We start from the raw sequence: 16,875 nt of genomic DNA on the forward strand, positions 1-16,875 counted from the left end.
ACTTTAATTCCACTTCTATCATGACACTGTTTCTATAATACCGTCAGGTTAGAAGCAAACACTGGATAGTAGTTGTTAGTGTCGGGAGTCCCTGCTGACTGTGTGTGGAAGCTGGAGAGGAGCTAGGTCCGGGTAGCTTCTAGCTACATTTAGCCTCAAGCTGTGGAATCAGCAACACAGTTCGGAAACAAGACCGGGGAACCGCTGCGCTAAGAAACGATTACATCAGCATCTTGACACGCTGGGTGTCACTTTATTTAGTTCTGTTAGTTGCCATGGTTCAGTGTGTGGGACGCAAGCTAACATGTCAACAGAGACACGTGGACTTCTTCTTCCCAAATGGGGTAGGCTTCTCTGAGCTCGTCTTCCGTTGCGCCACCTATGGGTTTGGCGGGGAATTGTTTTTAGACGGATAGTCGTCGGAGAAGTAAAAATCAAAAAGACTCTTTGTCCCCCGCTGAGACCTCTCCGAGAAACGGATACGTAGAAGTATATAAGAGCCTTTAGAATCTGAATTTTAAATAGGTTTCACACGCTCAGGAATTCAGCTTTTGTGTTTTTAAACAGTACTCCAATCCCTTGTAAAATAACATTGTATACTTAAAAATGTTGTTGGTTATATTCGAGATACTGTACATTGATTGTAGAAATGGACTAAACCTTGCATACACAGGCTGATAACCTAAACTCCCTTTAAAAAAAAAAAGTTTTCCTCTTTTCAAGTACCTCAGAGCTAAAAGCTTATTTTCCTCCACAGATGTCTGCCTTTCAGAGGGCAGTGGAGGTTTATCCAAAAAAAAATAAAAATAAAAAGGAGTGAGAAAACACACAGATAAAAAAATAAAGCGGAGAGGATGATACATTTATGGTAGGGGATGGAAAGGGCAAGCTGAATGAAGTAGTGGTGTGAAGCTGGATTATAGGATGATAGATTAGAGGGAAGATAGATGGGAAAGGATAAAGTTAAATAGAGTAAAGGGATAATAGCGGAGGAAAAGAAAATGAGCAGTGGAAGGTAAAGTCAAATGAGGAAAATAGTTTGCTTGGCTGGCTGATGGCCCCTTCAGCCTTTGATAGGGCCCAGGTTTTTCTGGTGTGTCAAAGAGAGAGGACAGTGGAAATGGCTGCCTGGGATAATTGATCTGGCCCCTGGCATCTGACTCAGCCCTCTTTGATCTGCTGAGGAAGGAAGAATGTTTCCCATGGGTTAAAAATCAGGGATAAAAAAGAAAAAAAAACCATTGTCTTTTGGTTAAAGCCTTGATGGTAATATGGAAGAAGAGAACTGACAGATGTGCAGAGACCCATGTTTGACCTCTGGAAGGTCCTTGGTTTTTACTCTGGTTTTATACATTTTCAGAGGTTGATTTACTACCATATAAATACTGTATTTCACCCTATATAAATGTGTCCGTGCCAATTTATTCCAGTTTAATAGTTTATGGCACTGAAGTTGACTCGGTCTCAAGTAGCATGGACTAAGTTTCCAAAAGACCCAAAATCGATTTCAGCCTTACTTGTCCGGGCTTGTTGGCATCCACGGTTGTGCAGAATTTTGGTGTTGTTAGCCGTTGTGTTTATCTAGAGCTTCTTAAGGCCTGTATGTGAGAACACAAATGTCTGGAGTCAGTTGCTCAGTACATTTCCTGGAACGTTTCGTGCTAGCTGCCCTTGTAAAATGTTCGGATAATGTCCGAGTGGGCTCATGTGAGAATACAGAAGGAAAATTCTCACAGCAAGCGAGTAAGCATGTTGAAGACGTTCCTACCATGCAGCGGACACAAAACTGGAAGATTATCTCAAGATGATAAAGAGGTGCCAAACATTCGCTGAAAGATAAATTTGAGAGCTTTGGCTGAAGATGCCAACGGTAGTGTTGATAAACAAAAAAACACATTTAATTCTAGCCTTCTGCGTACTCTGTACAGGCGGCAGTCCTGTTGTTGTGAACGAATACAACCTGGACAATCCCTTGCACCTGAAATATGGCAAACATCGGAAAATGTCCTTCCCAATGTTCCAGACATTTGCCAGAGTTGAATTCTGTAAACATTTGAGAGGATCTTGACCTACTCTATATCTCCTCAGTGTTATTTGGAAGTTTGAACTCCCCTGGATAGATACAGAAGCATTAATGTGGTTGTGATTTTGCACGTCAGTCTCTTTAGCCATTTTGCCTTCCCACCTACTGAAAAAGATCACTTCAGGAGAACTCACAAACTTCCCAGGTAAACTTTTTCTCAGTAAAATAAGTTGCATGTCTATTGTAACATACCGTGACGCCTCGTGTTTCCAGAGAAAGATATGTTTACTAGAGGGTCGTTAGTCTTGGCAACAACATGAAAGGAACTGAAGTCCTGTTAAAAGACTGTTATCGTAGCTTCATTGTATCTGACATCCACCCACATTGGCCTATGCAGTGGAAACATAAACATGAATAGGTGTTTATGTTTGTATGTACATGTGCCTTCTGTGAACTCGGGGACACAGTTCCCCAAAACCTTGAGTCATAAAGGTTTTTTTTGTTGTTTTTTACAAATGTCTCCTTTAGTAACCGAAAAACTATTTTGTGTATCAATAAAATGCTGCTGACTGGTTCACAGAGTGGAGCTGCATACTGTCGGGAGAGGAAGTAGCAGCAAGCTTCCCTCTCTCTGCTCCATCCATTCAGTCTGTCCCCGACTGAGACATAATGTAACTTTGAACGACTGTCCTGCTGGAGCTTTTATATCTGTTGGTCGAGCAGCGGATTTCTTTGTGCAACCTGCACACTCACAGCTGCAAGGGATGCAAAACCCCTTTCACTATCCTTCTGCGGTTATGAAAGCGGGTGTCTTTCTTTGCCTTCTTCTTGAAAAGGGTAGTGGGTGGTACGCAGTTGTAGTCCAGCCGCTGGTGACTCTGTGGTCTGCTTCAATGTCCTGCGCTATTTTGGCTTTTCAGATGCCTCCAGCACAGTCTTGGACGGCTGAAGCGAATACAAATTAGCGAGGCAATTTCCCAATCTGTTATTTAGTGTTTTGTACACTCTCACAAACACACACAGCCTCCCACTCACTCTCACATGCAGAGTCCAGATTGGAAACTTTGACCTTGATCACGTCCTCAGCTTGCAGACACCTCTTTCTCTGAATGTGTTTCACATTTTAGATCAGTGTGGCCCGCTGCTACATCTGCAATTAGAGTGCTGCAGCATCACAGGACTTCCAACTTCCCTAATCCCTCATTACCGCAGGTATACGTGATTACAACTTGGCTTAGACACTCTTTAAAGTCTGACCCCACGTATGCAGCAGCCTGGCTGATTACATGCTGTTTACAAATGTGCTCAAACATGATTTCCACGATTGTCGATATTTCCTTTTTTCCTATGACACCAGTTTCGATTTTTGCCGCGATGCACAGTGCACATTCGCGGTTCATGCACACACAGCCGCAGTTGTTTGTATATGCAGGGATATTTTCAAACAGAGCCAGTGAAGGATATACAGCCGGTGGTAAACACAGAGTTCGAAGGTGGAGTGTCGGTGTTCTATCTCTTCTGTTTGTTTACAGGAGCTTTCCCTACCTCTCTAGAGGCCAGAGAGATAAATGATGGATGGAGACAACTTGAGAAAATAGTTTTTCCTTCTTTAAGAGAAATACACCCAGGGGTTCTTATGTAGAAGTTTCAAAATATTGTTATAAAGCCAATCTTTTTGAAAACATCTTGCCAAACAATCAAGTCTGCGAGGTACTTCTAATATAGCCTGTTGATTCATATCACTGAGAGATTTTAAAATCAGCTTCTGGCTGGAATATTGTTAGGAAACCCCTCTTTTTGTTTAACTCTGTACACCGAGTTTAATCGCTTTATAGACATGTCTTTTTAGACAGAAAGCTTTAGTGTAACCATCACAGATGCTCTATTGGACAGAAGTAACCACTATATGGGTCCTTTTTTTAAAGTCCCAACATCTGTGCAGAAGCCCAAAGTAGCATGCATACATGCATTCATAAACATTTACATACCTGTAAACATAGATTCCGAACATGAACCAAGTGACTAACATAGTGTCCGGATGTCACTGATTACCATGAGTGTTGTGTTTCGAAAATGAGTCAACTACCGAGCCTGCAATGATTAACACTCAGACCTGCACGGGGATCCTCTGGTAGTGTGTTGTCGTGTGATGGATGTTCGGCAACTCGGTATTTATTCAAGTTCAAGGAGGACTCTGACTTGTCAAAAGAAAGACTAATTTGTTTCTTTTACAGTCTGATACCAGCAGGTCCTGCCAGCAGGAATGGCTGTGATCTTCCAACATGTCACCTGTTGGTAGCCAGAGACAAGGCTGCACATGTAAGTCCTCAGGGTCACAGTGTCGTCAAGGGTTGGCACCGTTTCTACCTTTGTCGTCATGGGACTGTGGAGACGAGAGTTTCACACAGCGGATAACCTCAGGGTAAAACAGAAAGCGCTGACTGAGGGCAGAGGTCGTGGTATGCGTTAAGAAAAGCCAAAGCACAAGCAAACTGGGGAATGGTTCGGATTCCGATTTGAAAGTGAAAAAATGAACCAAAGCTGTCAGGAATATTACCTCTGTGGATATAAAAATAGTCGTAATCCCCTCCACTGTGCTCCTAGCCATTTACCACCTACTACCTCTCTTCCCGTCAAACATTTTTTCCGAAACGGTTCCTCCTCAGTGGAGCACTTATGTGGTGAGACACTGCAACTTGTAAACTCAAAGGTCCGACATGTACACAGTGCTAACGACCTCCAGACAAACTTAATTGTGATTGTTAGCAGTTTGGGGGCTGCCGTTTTTGTTTTTAAATTGCTTAAAGTCTACCTTCCGGAATCCAGTCCACCTCGAGTCGTCCTCTCTATAAACATCAAACGCACAAACCACATCCTCACACAGCTACTTACGGGACTGAAGAGCCCAGATATAGTCAAATTTATATGATGGCTGCTTATCAAGGAAGCCGGGATGCATCATTCCAGCCATGAGATTGTTGTGGGCAACACTCAACAGCAGGTCATTTTGATTTCAGATATGTTCTGTATCTTGTAACGAGATGGTTTGGAGTTATTCTCCTCTTTCCCCTCTTAGTGCTCTCCTACACAGTGCTCCACATTTCACTCAGTCCCTCAGGAGCCATAAACTGACAGAAAACTATAAACGAAAGGCTTTAAACCACGCCGTTTCTTAATTGGGCTTTTTTGACTTTCGTGTAATGAATGGCAACTTGGGGTATATTTTCATCTTTGTTGTGCCTGCGTGTTTTGAAAACAGTTGCGTAGGAACAGCGTTGGGTAGTCATTTTCACATATTTTAAATATGTCGTGCTTTTTCCATTTTGGCACTGGTCGTTGTTCTGAAGAATCTTAATCTCTCCCTTTTTCCTTCCGTTTGATCCGTCACTTCTCTCGGCCTAGAGTAGCTCATGTCCTCACCTGCTGACATTGTCCTTCTAATCCGGTGTTTAGCTACTTTGGTGTTGGTCTGTGTGTAGCTGGAATTCTCCTACAGGTGCAAAATTACAAGACAAATACACTTAACCTTTGTAAAGCCGTGGGCATGTTTTACACACGTGACATTAAGAGGCAGTGCTTTTAAGGTAATTGTCTGATACATTTGAAGTACCGTCTTAACCTCCCATCTATTGACAAATCAGTGCTGAAGAGCTGTTCATACATTACACTCATGCACAAGCGCAAATATAGAACCCACCATCCTAGGGGATCAAATGTTTCAGTTACTGCTGTAGCTGATGTATTCTAATGCGGCAGCAACCAGTCACTCAGGCATTAAGTGAAGTTAGGATTAATTGTACAAATTTGTCTTCCCATCCATTTTCCACTGTCCACTTTGATTCCACTCAACCAGGATCTCTGTGTCTGGATTTGTTCTCAAGCTGTCAGATTTGTATGCTCTGATGATTCAGAGGTGTGGGACCTTTTCTTGGACAACAGTCACATCCAGATACAAGTTTTCACAAGTTGTCACTGTTGCGTACCTGGTTCTGTGAAACATCATGTGAAGCAAAGGGTTGTGACAGTTCTTTTCTTGTGCCGTGTCATTCATCAGAACTATTTTTCCTCCTCATTGACTCATAATCTCGAAAGCACTGCCAAGATCTGTCAGTAGCCTGACAACACCAGGCTTTTACTAAGGGCGCCTCTGCGATTATGGCGACAGACTCATCTCCAGACCAACTCTTAAACCCCACTTGGTCCAGTAGTGTGCAGTGTGAAGATTAATCTTCTGGAGGGGGTTAAAGTATGAATTCTCAGTTTAGCACACATTAGACTCATAGATTAACAATGATTCCAATAGCCGGTTTAAATTAGGCTACAATAGATTGTCATGATAATGCATAATGTTTTACACTAAAAATATTTTGTGCCTTATACGCATATAACCCTTTATTCATGGCTCCTGAATACTCGTGAATCACGATGCCTACTACAAAGAAAACGTTGTCAAACACTCGTTTAACATGTTTTTCGTATTGTTTCTCTTCATTTAAAGTTTTGCCGGCGTTCTCAATGCATCATCTTATTGCCTCCTCGTCCTATGCAATTAATTATCAAATTTGTGCCACCATCTGATTCTCTGTATCTTGATTTAAACTTGCCTAAGTTACCATTTTCTTATTTTATAATTTGTCTTTTATTAATGTCAAAAATTTGCTCTAAATTTTGATGCAAACGTTACTAATGTCGATACAAGGAGAATTGGTTTGCCCTACTTTATCTTCTGGTTATGTGAAGCCGACCCCTCTACCGTCCATCTCATTGCTTTGCAAACAATTAAGTCTCCAAGGTTGTTTTCACAGGTGCCTTATTGGAGCACACAGCCTTGTGCACACACTTAAATCTAATAATCCAGACCAATTTAACCATAAAGCTGGTGCAGGAGAAGGGAAACAGCCATTTCCTCTCTGACCACTGCCAACCATTCAAGCTGCACACTTCTGTTCACCTTTGAGCATGTGTGTGTCAGGGCCTGGTGAGTAAGAGGTCTACCACTCTGCGGCTTCCTGTTCAGTCCATGTTCAAATTTTCCAACTTATTGCTGTTTCTCTAAACTAGGGCAAACAAACTAGTCCACAGTGGAAGCAACATCCTGTTCCCTGGAGGTTATTTGCCAAAGCTTTGCACAGTCTTGCCTTGCTTTAAACTATTACTCAACCGGAACTGGAAAATCAGTGTCTTTGCTGTTGTCGTGATCAACAATGTCACTTTCGTTGATGAGTCCCAGCCACTGCTGCTACAGAGCGCCTGTCGTCTGTAGCAGAGTGTATTAATATTGACTGTATCCAGCTTTCAAATTGCACCAAATTCAATAGTGCATTTCATTAGGTTTGCAACAATTATCAAGCCAAGTGTGAAGCTGATACGATGAACAATTCTCGAGATACGTTAATAGATTATGATCCAGGCATTATTTTTCCAGGTTGTCTGTACATAATCTGTTGGGAACAACTTAACACAGAACATGTTTTTGGCCATATCTCAATAATTTGTACCGTAATTATGTCAAAATTCTGTTTCACAATGTCTCATAGGATGAACTTATGAAATATTATATCCAGAACGTGAAAGGTCGACTCCACTGTGACATCATGATGTTCTGCCAAACACTTTTCAAGTGATTATTCAACAGCCTAACTCAGGAACAGAAGAGGAGATAGTTCACTTTGGGTCGGATTCTGAATTGGTGACATCAACCTTTGAGCCCACCTTTTTAAAAACTGGTTGTATAGAACTTCTAAACTGCCTTGTTGAAGACTGATAATAAGTTGCTTCTCTGCAGCAACATGCATGTTTGAAGCATTGTCTGTTGTAGCGGCTGCAACTGTACAACTCTATCAGAATCAGTTTTATTTGTCAAATGTGAACATGTACAAGGAATTTGACTGTTGTATGCTTTTCTCAATGTGATGACATCAGATTCTCGACTACATTTATTGTCGGAGTCTTGACGGACATGGTTGTAAACTGCACTTCAAATTGTTGGCAAAGATTTAAACCACAAAGCAGTAATTCTAGTTTACCCAGATGAGGCTTGACTTATTGAAACTTGCCATGGTGCATATTTGAATATTCGTACCCAGTAGCCACCAACAGTCTTCCTTCCTGTGGCTTGAGATCCAAATGGGCCGTCTAAGGAGGGTTGAGTTTTATCATTAACTCTCCCTGACCATTGCAACAACAAGTGGTCTGAGGTAGAGATGTTTGAATGTAAGCAACGTTTTACATTCCTAAACTCATAACAGCCGCCTCCAGCCCCTCCCTCTCTGCAGACCTGAATCCTTACATACTAATTGCTCTTAACATTTGTCAAAGCCACCTGTACTTGTCTGAAATATCTTGAAAGAGATCCCCACCCCACCCCATCACATGCGTGTCTATGTACAGGTCGGGTCATAAGCTGTGTAAAGCGAGGGGTGTGTGTTGTGTGTCATTAGCTTCTCCTCTTCCTAGAAATAAAGAAAAAAATGCATTACTTTCTCTATTCAGCGTACACAGCCGCGCACACATCCAAACAGCGCTGCTAAATAGATTCCTGGCAAACACAAGCTGTGTTGACAGGAGAGATGAGCTGCTGTTCCTGTTGCAGCTTGCCGAAGGCACAGAGCTGGGCCCGCGTTCAAAAAGAGCCGCCACTGTTGAAGCCACAAAGCCAGCAGACTTGTTGCTACTGCCTCTGCCAACACGCACACACACACATACGCACGCACACTCACACACGCACAAACGCACACACACGGTCATGCATTGCTGTATTAAAGGCGACCGAGCGGGTGATTCACTATTTGAACAGGTGATTCCTCTTCACATCTGCTGACCCTGTGGATTCATGCCTTTTAGGAACTCACACGGTCGGTCAAGTCAATCACGCACTGCTAGTTTGTTACACTATAATGTTGTTTATCATTTGAAGTAATGCTTCAAAGCTGCCTGACTTGATAGACGTGTCATTAGGATTAGATTTTGTTCCAAATTTTTCTTTTTTGTAATTATAAATAAATATATATGACAGAATATGACTCAAGTCCTGTTCTGGTGTGACTGAGTTGAGCAAGTGTGTTTCATTAGAGTTACACAATTCTATTCAGCTGGAGACGTGGGCCTGTCTGACAGGTTGCCCTAGCGACTGATGATGATTGCCTTTTTGTAAAAAGTCCTGAGGTCTCGCAGAACACCCTCGGGTCACGGTGCGATTTGGACCATTTCCTGTCAAATGCCACATTTAACCTTGGATGTTGGCTGGCAAAACCGTTTTGGGGGTTTTGATTTCCCAACTGCAAGTCTAACAACAAATCAGGGTTTACTTTAAAATCATGCAATTCACTGATATATCCTCCATCAAGCCTAATCATTAATGCCATGTGCAACTTTTGCACTCTGTAAAACTGAAAATGCAGCAGGTTCTGACAGAGTATCAGGATATTTATAATGAACTTTCTAAAACTCGATCGCCAACATCATCATTGGTATTGTCACCTTGATATTACTTAGTTTTCTGACTGATTTACTAGATCACTAGGACAATAACATGTACAGTTGTAACAAAAAATGATGTTATGTTGAAATATAAGTTAAACTGAATGAAAGTGATTGAGAAGAATAATACACAAGATGCTTTTTGAAGATTTTACCTCAGAAACCTCTTTCTCTGCACACATGTAATTTGGGGAAAAGAGGGACTGCAAAGCCGAATCTTGTGAGCACTCCAGGCCGGCTGCACCCCTCACCCACTGCTAGACGCCCCCTCCTAGGGGTCGTAATTATCGCTGTCCTGCGAGCCCCTCACCCTGACTTCATCCATTAAGAGACCCAAAAGCCATTTCCCTAATCAGTGCTAGAAGGGGTCTGGCTTCTGGTTGGCTCCTGTGTTTTATGTCAGTGTTACAGAGGATAATCTCACTTTGATGTTGACTTGGTAAATTGTGGAGGTGTCATCATGTAAACGTGTGAATGTGTTTTATGTACATGACTTTGATCTTATAGTGGGAAAAAACAGTCCAGTGCTTTCGACTTATGTACATTTTTTCTGATTGTCTTTGTGTTTCCTCAGAGGGGCACGGAGGGTTTCTGGAAGTCGGTGGCTCACTATGTACCTCGGGAGCCGACCGAGATTCGAATCCTGAACCCCTACTTCATCCAGGAAGCTGCATTCCAGTTCATTGGCCTGCCCTTCAACAATGGCATCATGGGCAAAGGGGTAAGACACCAGCCATAATATTCTACACGAATATCAGTACTACATTGTTAGATGGCGACAGCACCGTGAATGGATCAGTAGCCTCTTTTCAGTAATTAATGGCAGGAAGAATATAACGGTTTTTCTGGAGTCATTTAAAGTTAGGGTTGATAAGTTCTTTCTGAAACACTTTATATCTTATTTGTTGAAATCCTCTTCACATCTCAATAGCCATCAATAAATACAAAAACAAAAGTCGGTGTCTGTGGCCCTGGCAGGAGGATGATTAGCACCACCAAGCATTTAAGTTGTTTTAATACATTGTTAGAAGTTGATCTATGCATTTTGCTCATGAGTTGTGTTTGTACGGACCTGAGACGCACAAGAACATTTGGATATAGAAGTTTCAGTCTGTGGCCACCAACCAAGGCAGACAGCAGAAAAATACAAACTCAACACCACAGAGTGCTGTGATCTGTTGGGAGGTAGGGAGGAAATATTATTAGAGAAATGAGTGTATCACTGCAGCTCTGCCCTCTGGGGCCACCAGAACACCCCTGCATGAACTCCCCCCTGCAACATGTGTTCAGCATGTGGGCATCTGGAGTGTGTGTGTGTGTGTGCATGTGTGTGTTTGTGACTGGGTGCAGCGCTGTCTCATACAATACAAGCTGCAGAGTTGTATGATTTGGAGCGTTCTTTCAATACAACACCCTCCTGTCTTTCTTACGACCATCAGAGGGTATGTTTATGTACATGAAAATGAATGAGGAGTTCTATTTATCATATAAGTGTTTATCACAAGTGTGAATGTGAGTGTGTGTGTAAATTAATCTGTATTAGAACACGCAGTAGGGGGCTGGCCAGCTGCTAGTTCAGCTCCACCTACCCTGAGGGCTGCAAATCAGGGTAATGGTTTTAAATGGGGCCTCCCTCCACTCTTTCTTCTGGACCCACTTTTTTTCTTCCAACACACTCATTTTTTCTCTCTCCCCTTCTCCAACATCCACACACATAATTACACACACACACACACACACACACACACACACACACACACACACACACACACATCCACTATACCCCCCAGATCTCTGGCAGCCCAGGGCAGTTAGGAAGCACAGTTCAACCCTGTAGATCACTGTCGTAGCAGGGGTCTGTAGGGGTCGTGTCTTAAAGGTAATAGTTAATCACCAAGTGCTCAAAGTCAGTTAGCAGCGATGCAGCAGAACAAAGACAGAGGCATAAATGAGGAAGGGAAGCAGATACACTAGCAGGAGAGGACATCTGTCTCAGAATTAGCTGGACATGTTAATACTGCATTTAGTTTAGTCCATATTGATGTGCCTGTGTTAGTTAAAATAAAACTTAGTTGTAATGCTCCGTGTGCGTCGGTATTTTAATGATCTGACAGACTGTGTCTCTGCTTTTACTATAGAACATTCCAACTCTAGGAACAGTGGCTATCACGATGGCACTGCATAACTGTGATGAGGTGGCCGTGGCAGGTTTCGGCTATGACATGAACACGCCCCATGCACCTCTCCACTACTATGAGACTGTCAAGATGTCTGCCATTAAAGAGGTGAGTGTCTGAACATCTGAAACCAGAACTTATTTCAGATATTCAGCGTGTTCTTAAATTGTCATGAGTTGTCGATATAATGTGGTGCGACATTCTAATGAGAACAACGTGTGTGCTTAATGAAGAATATGTGAAGAAACAAACAACTAATCTTTGTTGAAGATGGACCACCAGTCCTGTGGAGGTTGAGGGGGAATTGAAAAGGCGTACAGCCAAAGTTCACTCACGTTCTATTATGGCTGATTGTAATATTGGTCCAAGAATGGTGGTGCATGATTTCAATTAATCTCTGCTTTTGCAAAGATATTTCAGTGTTTGCAACATTGCCTCTGTGCAGCCTGCTTAGTCACATTTCTTATGTTTAAATGAAGCACAAAATGATAAATTAAACATTCTTAAAGTTTGCTTTATTCTTTTTCTTTGTCACTTAAAACATATATCCCATGTAATAACAACTTCAACTGTTAAAGGTTCAGTGTGTTAGATTTAGGTGAAAGGGATCTATTGACAGAAATTGAATTAAAAAAAATCCTAATGAAGTTTTACCTAGTGTGTGTTAAAATGGGACATTTACATTTAAATTATTAGTATTCAGCTGCAACATGAAACTTCACCACTAGATGTCACTAAATTCTACACACTGAACCTTTAACACTATAAAAACTAAATGGGATTATAAGAGGTAAATACATTCAGGAAAATGTAAACTAATATCCCTGGATTGAAGCACTACTACTCTTTTCTTCTCACTTTATTAAGATGCTTCACTGTTAGCGCACGGTCTGACCGAGCATTTTCTAAACGCTCTCATTACGGACCCCTCTCTGCTCCATCAGTCAAGTTCCTCTCTGTGTTTACACTAAAACCCAGTGGAATCAAAGATGTCACCCGTGAACTGACGTGTGTAAACCATGAGCTCAGTATGATGATAACCTTTGTCTAAACTCCCCCTGAACCTTTGGTATTTATTATCATCTTCATCATCAACATTGTCATCATCAGCCACACATGGCTAATTAAGGGGAACACTTTAACCGCTGCCAGTGCCTGGGGTTGTTTAATTTTCTGGGACCATGCGGCCGCTGAACAGTGAAATCCTCCACTTTTATTCCACTACTTTGAGAAAGAGCGTGTTTCCTATCTGGATGGAGAAACAGAAATCCTGTAACACCTGCTGTGGTATATCTTTAGTTCTGTTATCTCACAGCTAAACGAGCTTTGAATTTATTTTATAAAGCAGCTATCATTATTATCGTTTATATTAATAATGGATCAAATGACAAAATCACCTTATTCCAAATCTTGATAATTCCCGTAGTTCTTGCCATCTTGACACTTATTTACTTGGTTTTACATTCTACAACTTCCAGCCCTAATGTAAATGCTAAATAGTGCCAGCTCTCAGTTTTTTAACACTTATTAACATTTCACCTCTGTCCTTGATTTGGCCTGCTTGCATAGAGAAGCTAAAGGCTAAAGAAGCATTTTGCAGATAGATTTCCAAACACATTTTTCCTGACCTCAAAAAATTAAGAAGATATACATTTGTAATTCAATGTGTCTGAAAAAAGGCTGATTTAAGTAGAAAACATTGAAATCATGTTTCTGATGCTAATTTTAAATCACACTGGCTCATTGTTCCGTGTGTGACCCATCACACAGAGATGTGGTTGGAGGTTTGACTGAGCCGGTAGAAGAGCCTTAGACTGGGTCTGACTCTTGCAGGGCCCAGCCTAGCTTTCTGAAGTTTCTTTTTTTTTTTTCTCTCTCTTATTCCCTCCTGTATATTTCTTCCTCTACCATTTACCTCCTTCATTTGCTCTCTGTTGTTCTTCAAACTTCACTCCCAAAGCACCACACAGGAACCAGGAGCTTAGGTTACATGTTGACCCACTGGACAGAGTCCTCATAGCACAGCAGGGAGGGAAAAAGGGCTTTACACTTTCAAATGTACACCTACACATATAGATACTGGGAATATGAAAAATCCACACTAACACACGCTTGTGTCTCAGTGCATATAACAATGCATTTGTTATGCTGCTTAACGTGGTCTTTATAGTTGTCTTTCTACTTCTGCTGTGATGTTGTACGACTCATTCTTTCTCTTCTCCTCTGGTTCTCCCACAGTCATGGACACACAACATATCCAAGGAGAAGGACTTCCTTCGCAAACTGGTTAAGGCCAACGTCATCACAGACCTGACCAATGGTATCTGAGTTTACAACCCACCTACAGTCTCCGTCGGCCTTTCCCAAAGGACTTTCAGATCAGGAAGCTGGGAAAAGGATCAACCCAGGGAGAGAGAAAAAACAACCCGTATTTGGGTGGCCTGCACACTGCCGGGGTTTTTATATCAAAGGAGAATATTAGAAAATCAAAAGATACAGGAGGGTTTCTGTGGAGAGTTGCACACATGTGCCTTCTGAACCAAAGACTCCTGCTGATTGAAGCGGGGGGGTGAGGGGTCCCAGGGAGGACTGGATCTGCCTTGTTCCTCTCTCACCATAAGACAGCCGCAGAAAAGCTCCACCGGCCCCCGCGCTCCAACGTTTACCACTTCACATCACTTAATTCACTAGTTAGAGCGGAGGTGACATGTTGACAAAGCAGATGTCAGAAGTTCAGCTTGACTTACTGGCTAACTTGACGAAGGGACCGAGGAGAAAGGAATGAAAAAGAGGACTGTGACGGAGATGGGCTGAGTATTAGCAGTGCCAAATGTACCTCGTACAGGGGAGAGGTCGTTCTACTCTCCTTTTTGCCGCCTGAATGTATTCACTTTCCTCAGTGTAAATATCAAAGATTTTTACTGTGCTTTTTAATGAGCTGCAGCAGCCCCCCGCCCCACATCTGCCATTTGTCCATTCAACCATTCATTCATTCACCTTCTTGCCAACAGCAGATAAATCAGTGAGGGGCACCTGCCACACAGACTGGTGTCACTTTGACTCATTGACATAGTGTTAAATTAATGTACAGACTTGAGTTCCTGAAGTCTTTTCTGTAGAGAGATTGTGTTCGTGACTCAATAACCAGGTGCTTGTTCACTTGACTCCGCACAGAGCCGCTCTGTGTGGTTCCCTGAGGTCTCATGTGGCTGCTTGGTTTAGATGTAAGGTTAAAATTAGGAATAACGGAGGTATATAACTTGAAAGTGTTCAATTAATAAAAAAATGTCCTCATCTTTATTTAGATTTGAATTGTATAGTGTTTTTCACTACAATGGATTGGAAGCACATTAGGACTAATGCATATTTTAATTATTTTACTCATAATTATTTAAAGTCAGCCAGCTCTGGCAGGTGAGCCATGAATTTGGACACTACATCTCTCTTCTCCTCCTCTTTCTGTTCATTAACGCCACGGTACTGTCTCCATCACTTCATCAGCTGCGAGCCTTCGGGCCTCAGCGGAAACGTGCAGCATTGTAACGTACATTTTGTCCCGGTCAAGGAGGAGCCCTCTCCCAAACCTCCTGTTGCTGCAGACTTTTTTTGTTCTTCAGTAAATGGTCAAATCTTGGATTTTAGAATATAAAAATTATGTATATTTTTTGTTTTTAGGGTTAATTTTAATAATTTATTTTGTTACAAAGTCCCAATGTGTGTTGGTCACAGGCAGGCCTGCTTTCCATTGATTTTGTTCAGAAATAACACAAGAGGTTTGAGTTTGTGTTTTTGATTTCACCACCATGTGCTTCCTCAGACTGTATCTTAAAGGTTTTATGGCAAAAGCAGTGTTTTGATTAGATCTACAGATTTCAGTTTTTTAATTGGTTTAGTGTTAAATGTCGACAGCTCTTTCTGTCTGTCTGACGTTCAGCTCACGTTAATATTATTCTTTACATTTTCATGAATGAGGTCATAATAGCCGAGCTTGAACGCAAACTACATCATGTCCTGATCAGGCTTTTCAGTATTTATTAACTGCATTTACACACAGACCACATTCAGTATTAAACAAACATTTAGTTATTTTTTTCTTATTTCCTTCAAAAAGTGTGAGAATCGCTGTTTATCAGATGAATGAGAAAATCAGCTTTACTTCGTGATGTTGCATTTTTTCAATCTGGTCAAATGTCGGGTCAAAGAGGGTTTGGCTCTGTTTTTTTGTTCTGTTTCTTCTTTGTCTTTGGAAGTGCATATTGACTGTACATCGTACTCACACAGGTTCGCTTCCAATACTGTCAATCAGAAAGCTGCTGTTGGTCCATCTGTTACATAGCTCCATCACGTCTTCCTTTTCTTGATTACGTTTCCACAAACACTGCTGGGACCGTGGAGTCGCGTGTCCGACCCAGTCCCTGCAGAACAGTTCCACAGTTCCAACAGTTTGAAGGAATGGATCATTATTTTTGGAAAACTAGACCCGGTTTGGGATTTTTCTTTTCTGTGTGTGTGTTTTGGAGCGGCAGCGTAACAGCTGACCATTGCACTATCACGAGGCGCTCTCAGTGCCTTACACCTCATCACCTGGAAACTGTAGCGAGTCCGAGGCAGGAAAAGTAACCGCAGCTGATAGGGTATGTAGGATCAGCTCCAGGTCAGGGCGGGTCACTTCTCATATCTCTCATGTGGGACCAGTCCATTTCATATCTACTATATTAATACTGGTGGTTCTGTGTGTTTAAGCCCCTAATCGAAGCATACAGGAACCAAGCCACCTGTATGCTCTTTGAAACTTTGAGACTAAGCAGATCCTTGGTTGAAGTGAACCCTTTATTTTTTTTCATTATTCTTGCAGTAGGTTTTTAAATTTTAAATGAATGCTGGAGGAGTTCAAATAGATTGGACTCGAATCGCCTCTTCTAATCTGTTCGTAATAAAGCAGAATGTATTAGCGCATCGTATTTATATACTTTTGATTGTTCTTAATATCATTTTACATTTCACCATCATCAGTGGGGAAAGTCAGTGATCAAAAGTATTACTGTTTGTTTTTATATATATAAACAAATATATATATATATATGGCTTTCTGCATCTTCAACTCAATAAATACGTTTGTAATGGATATTTGCCTGTGCATGTTTGCATCTTTCGATTCTTGGATATATTTGGATATATGGACAGCTCAACTGAGAT

At 41.7% G+C, this 16,875-nt stretch overlaps 1 protein-coding gene across 2 annotated transcripts in view; it reads left to right on the forward strand.

Annotated features, from left to right (window-relative positions):
* Positions 1-16,804, forward strand: part of st3gal3b (ST3 beta-galactoside alpha-2,3-sialyltransferase 3b) — a 50,278-nt gene extending 33,474 nt beyond the window's left edge. For both annotated transcript variants that reach the window (XM_061085063.1, XM_061085064.1), the window contains 3 exons: positions 10,077-10,223; positions 11,641-11,787; positions 13,918-16,804. In XM_061085063.1, the coding sequence (XP_060941046.1) occupies positions 10,077-10,223; positions 11,641-11,787; positions 13,918-14,007 (384 nt within the window). In that variant the 3' untranslated portion in view covers positions 14,008-16,804. The remainder of the gene's footprint in view (positions 1-10,076; positions 10,224-11,640; positions 11,788-13,917) is intronic.
* The last annotated feature ends 71 nt before the right edge of the window (positions 16,805-16,875 follow it).

The sequence above is a fragment of the Limanda limanda genome, chromosome 13 (genome assembly GCF_963576545.1).
Source record: "Limanda limanda chromosome 13, fLimLim1.1, whole genome shotgun sequence".
Lineage (NCBI taxonomy): Eukaryota > Metazoa > Chordata > Actinopteri > Pleuronectiformes > Pleuronectidae > Limanda > Limanda limanda.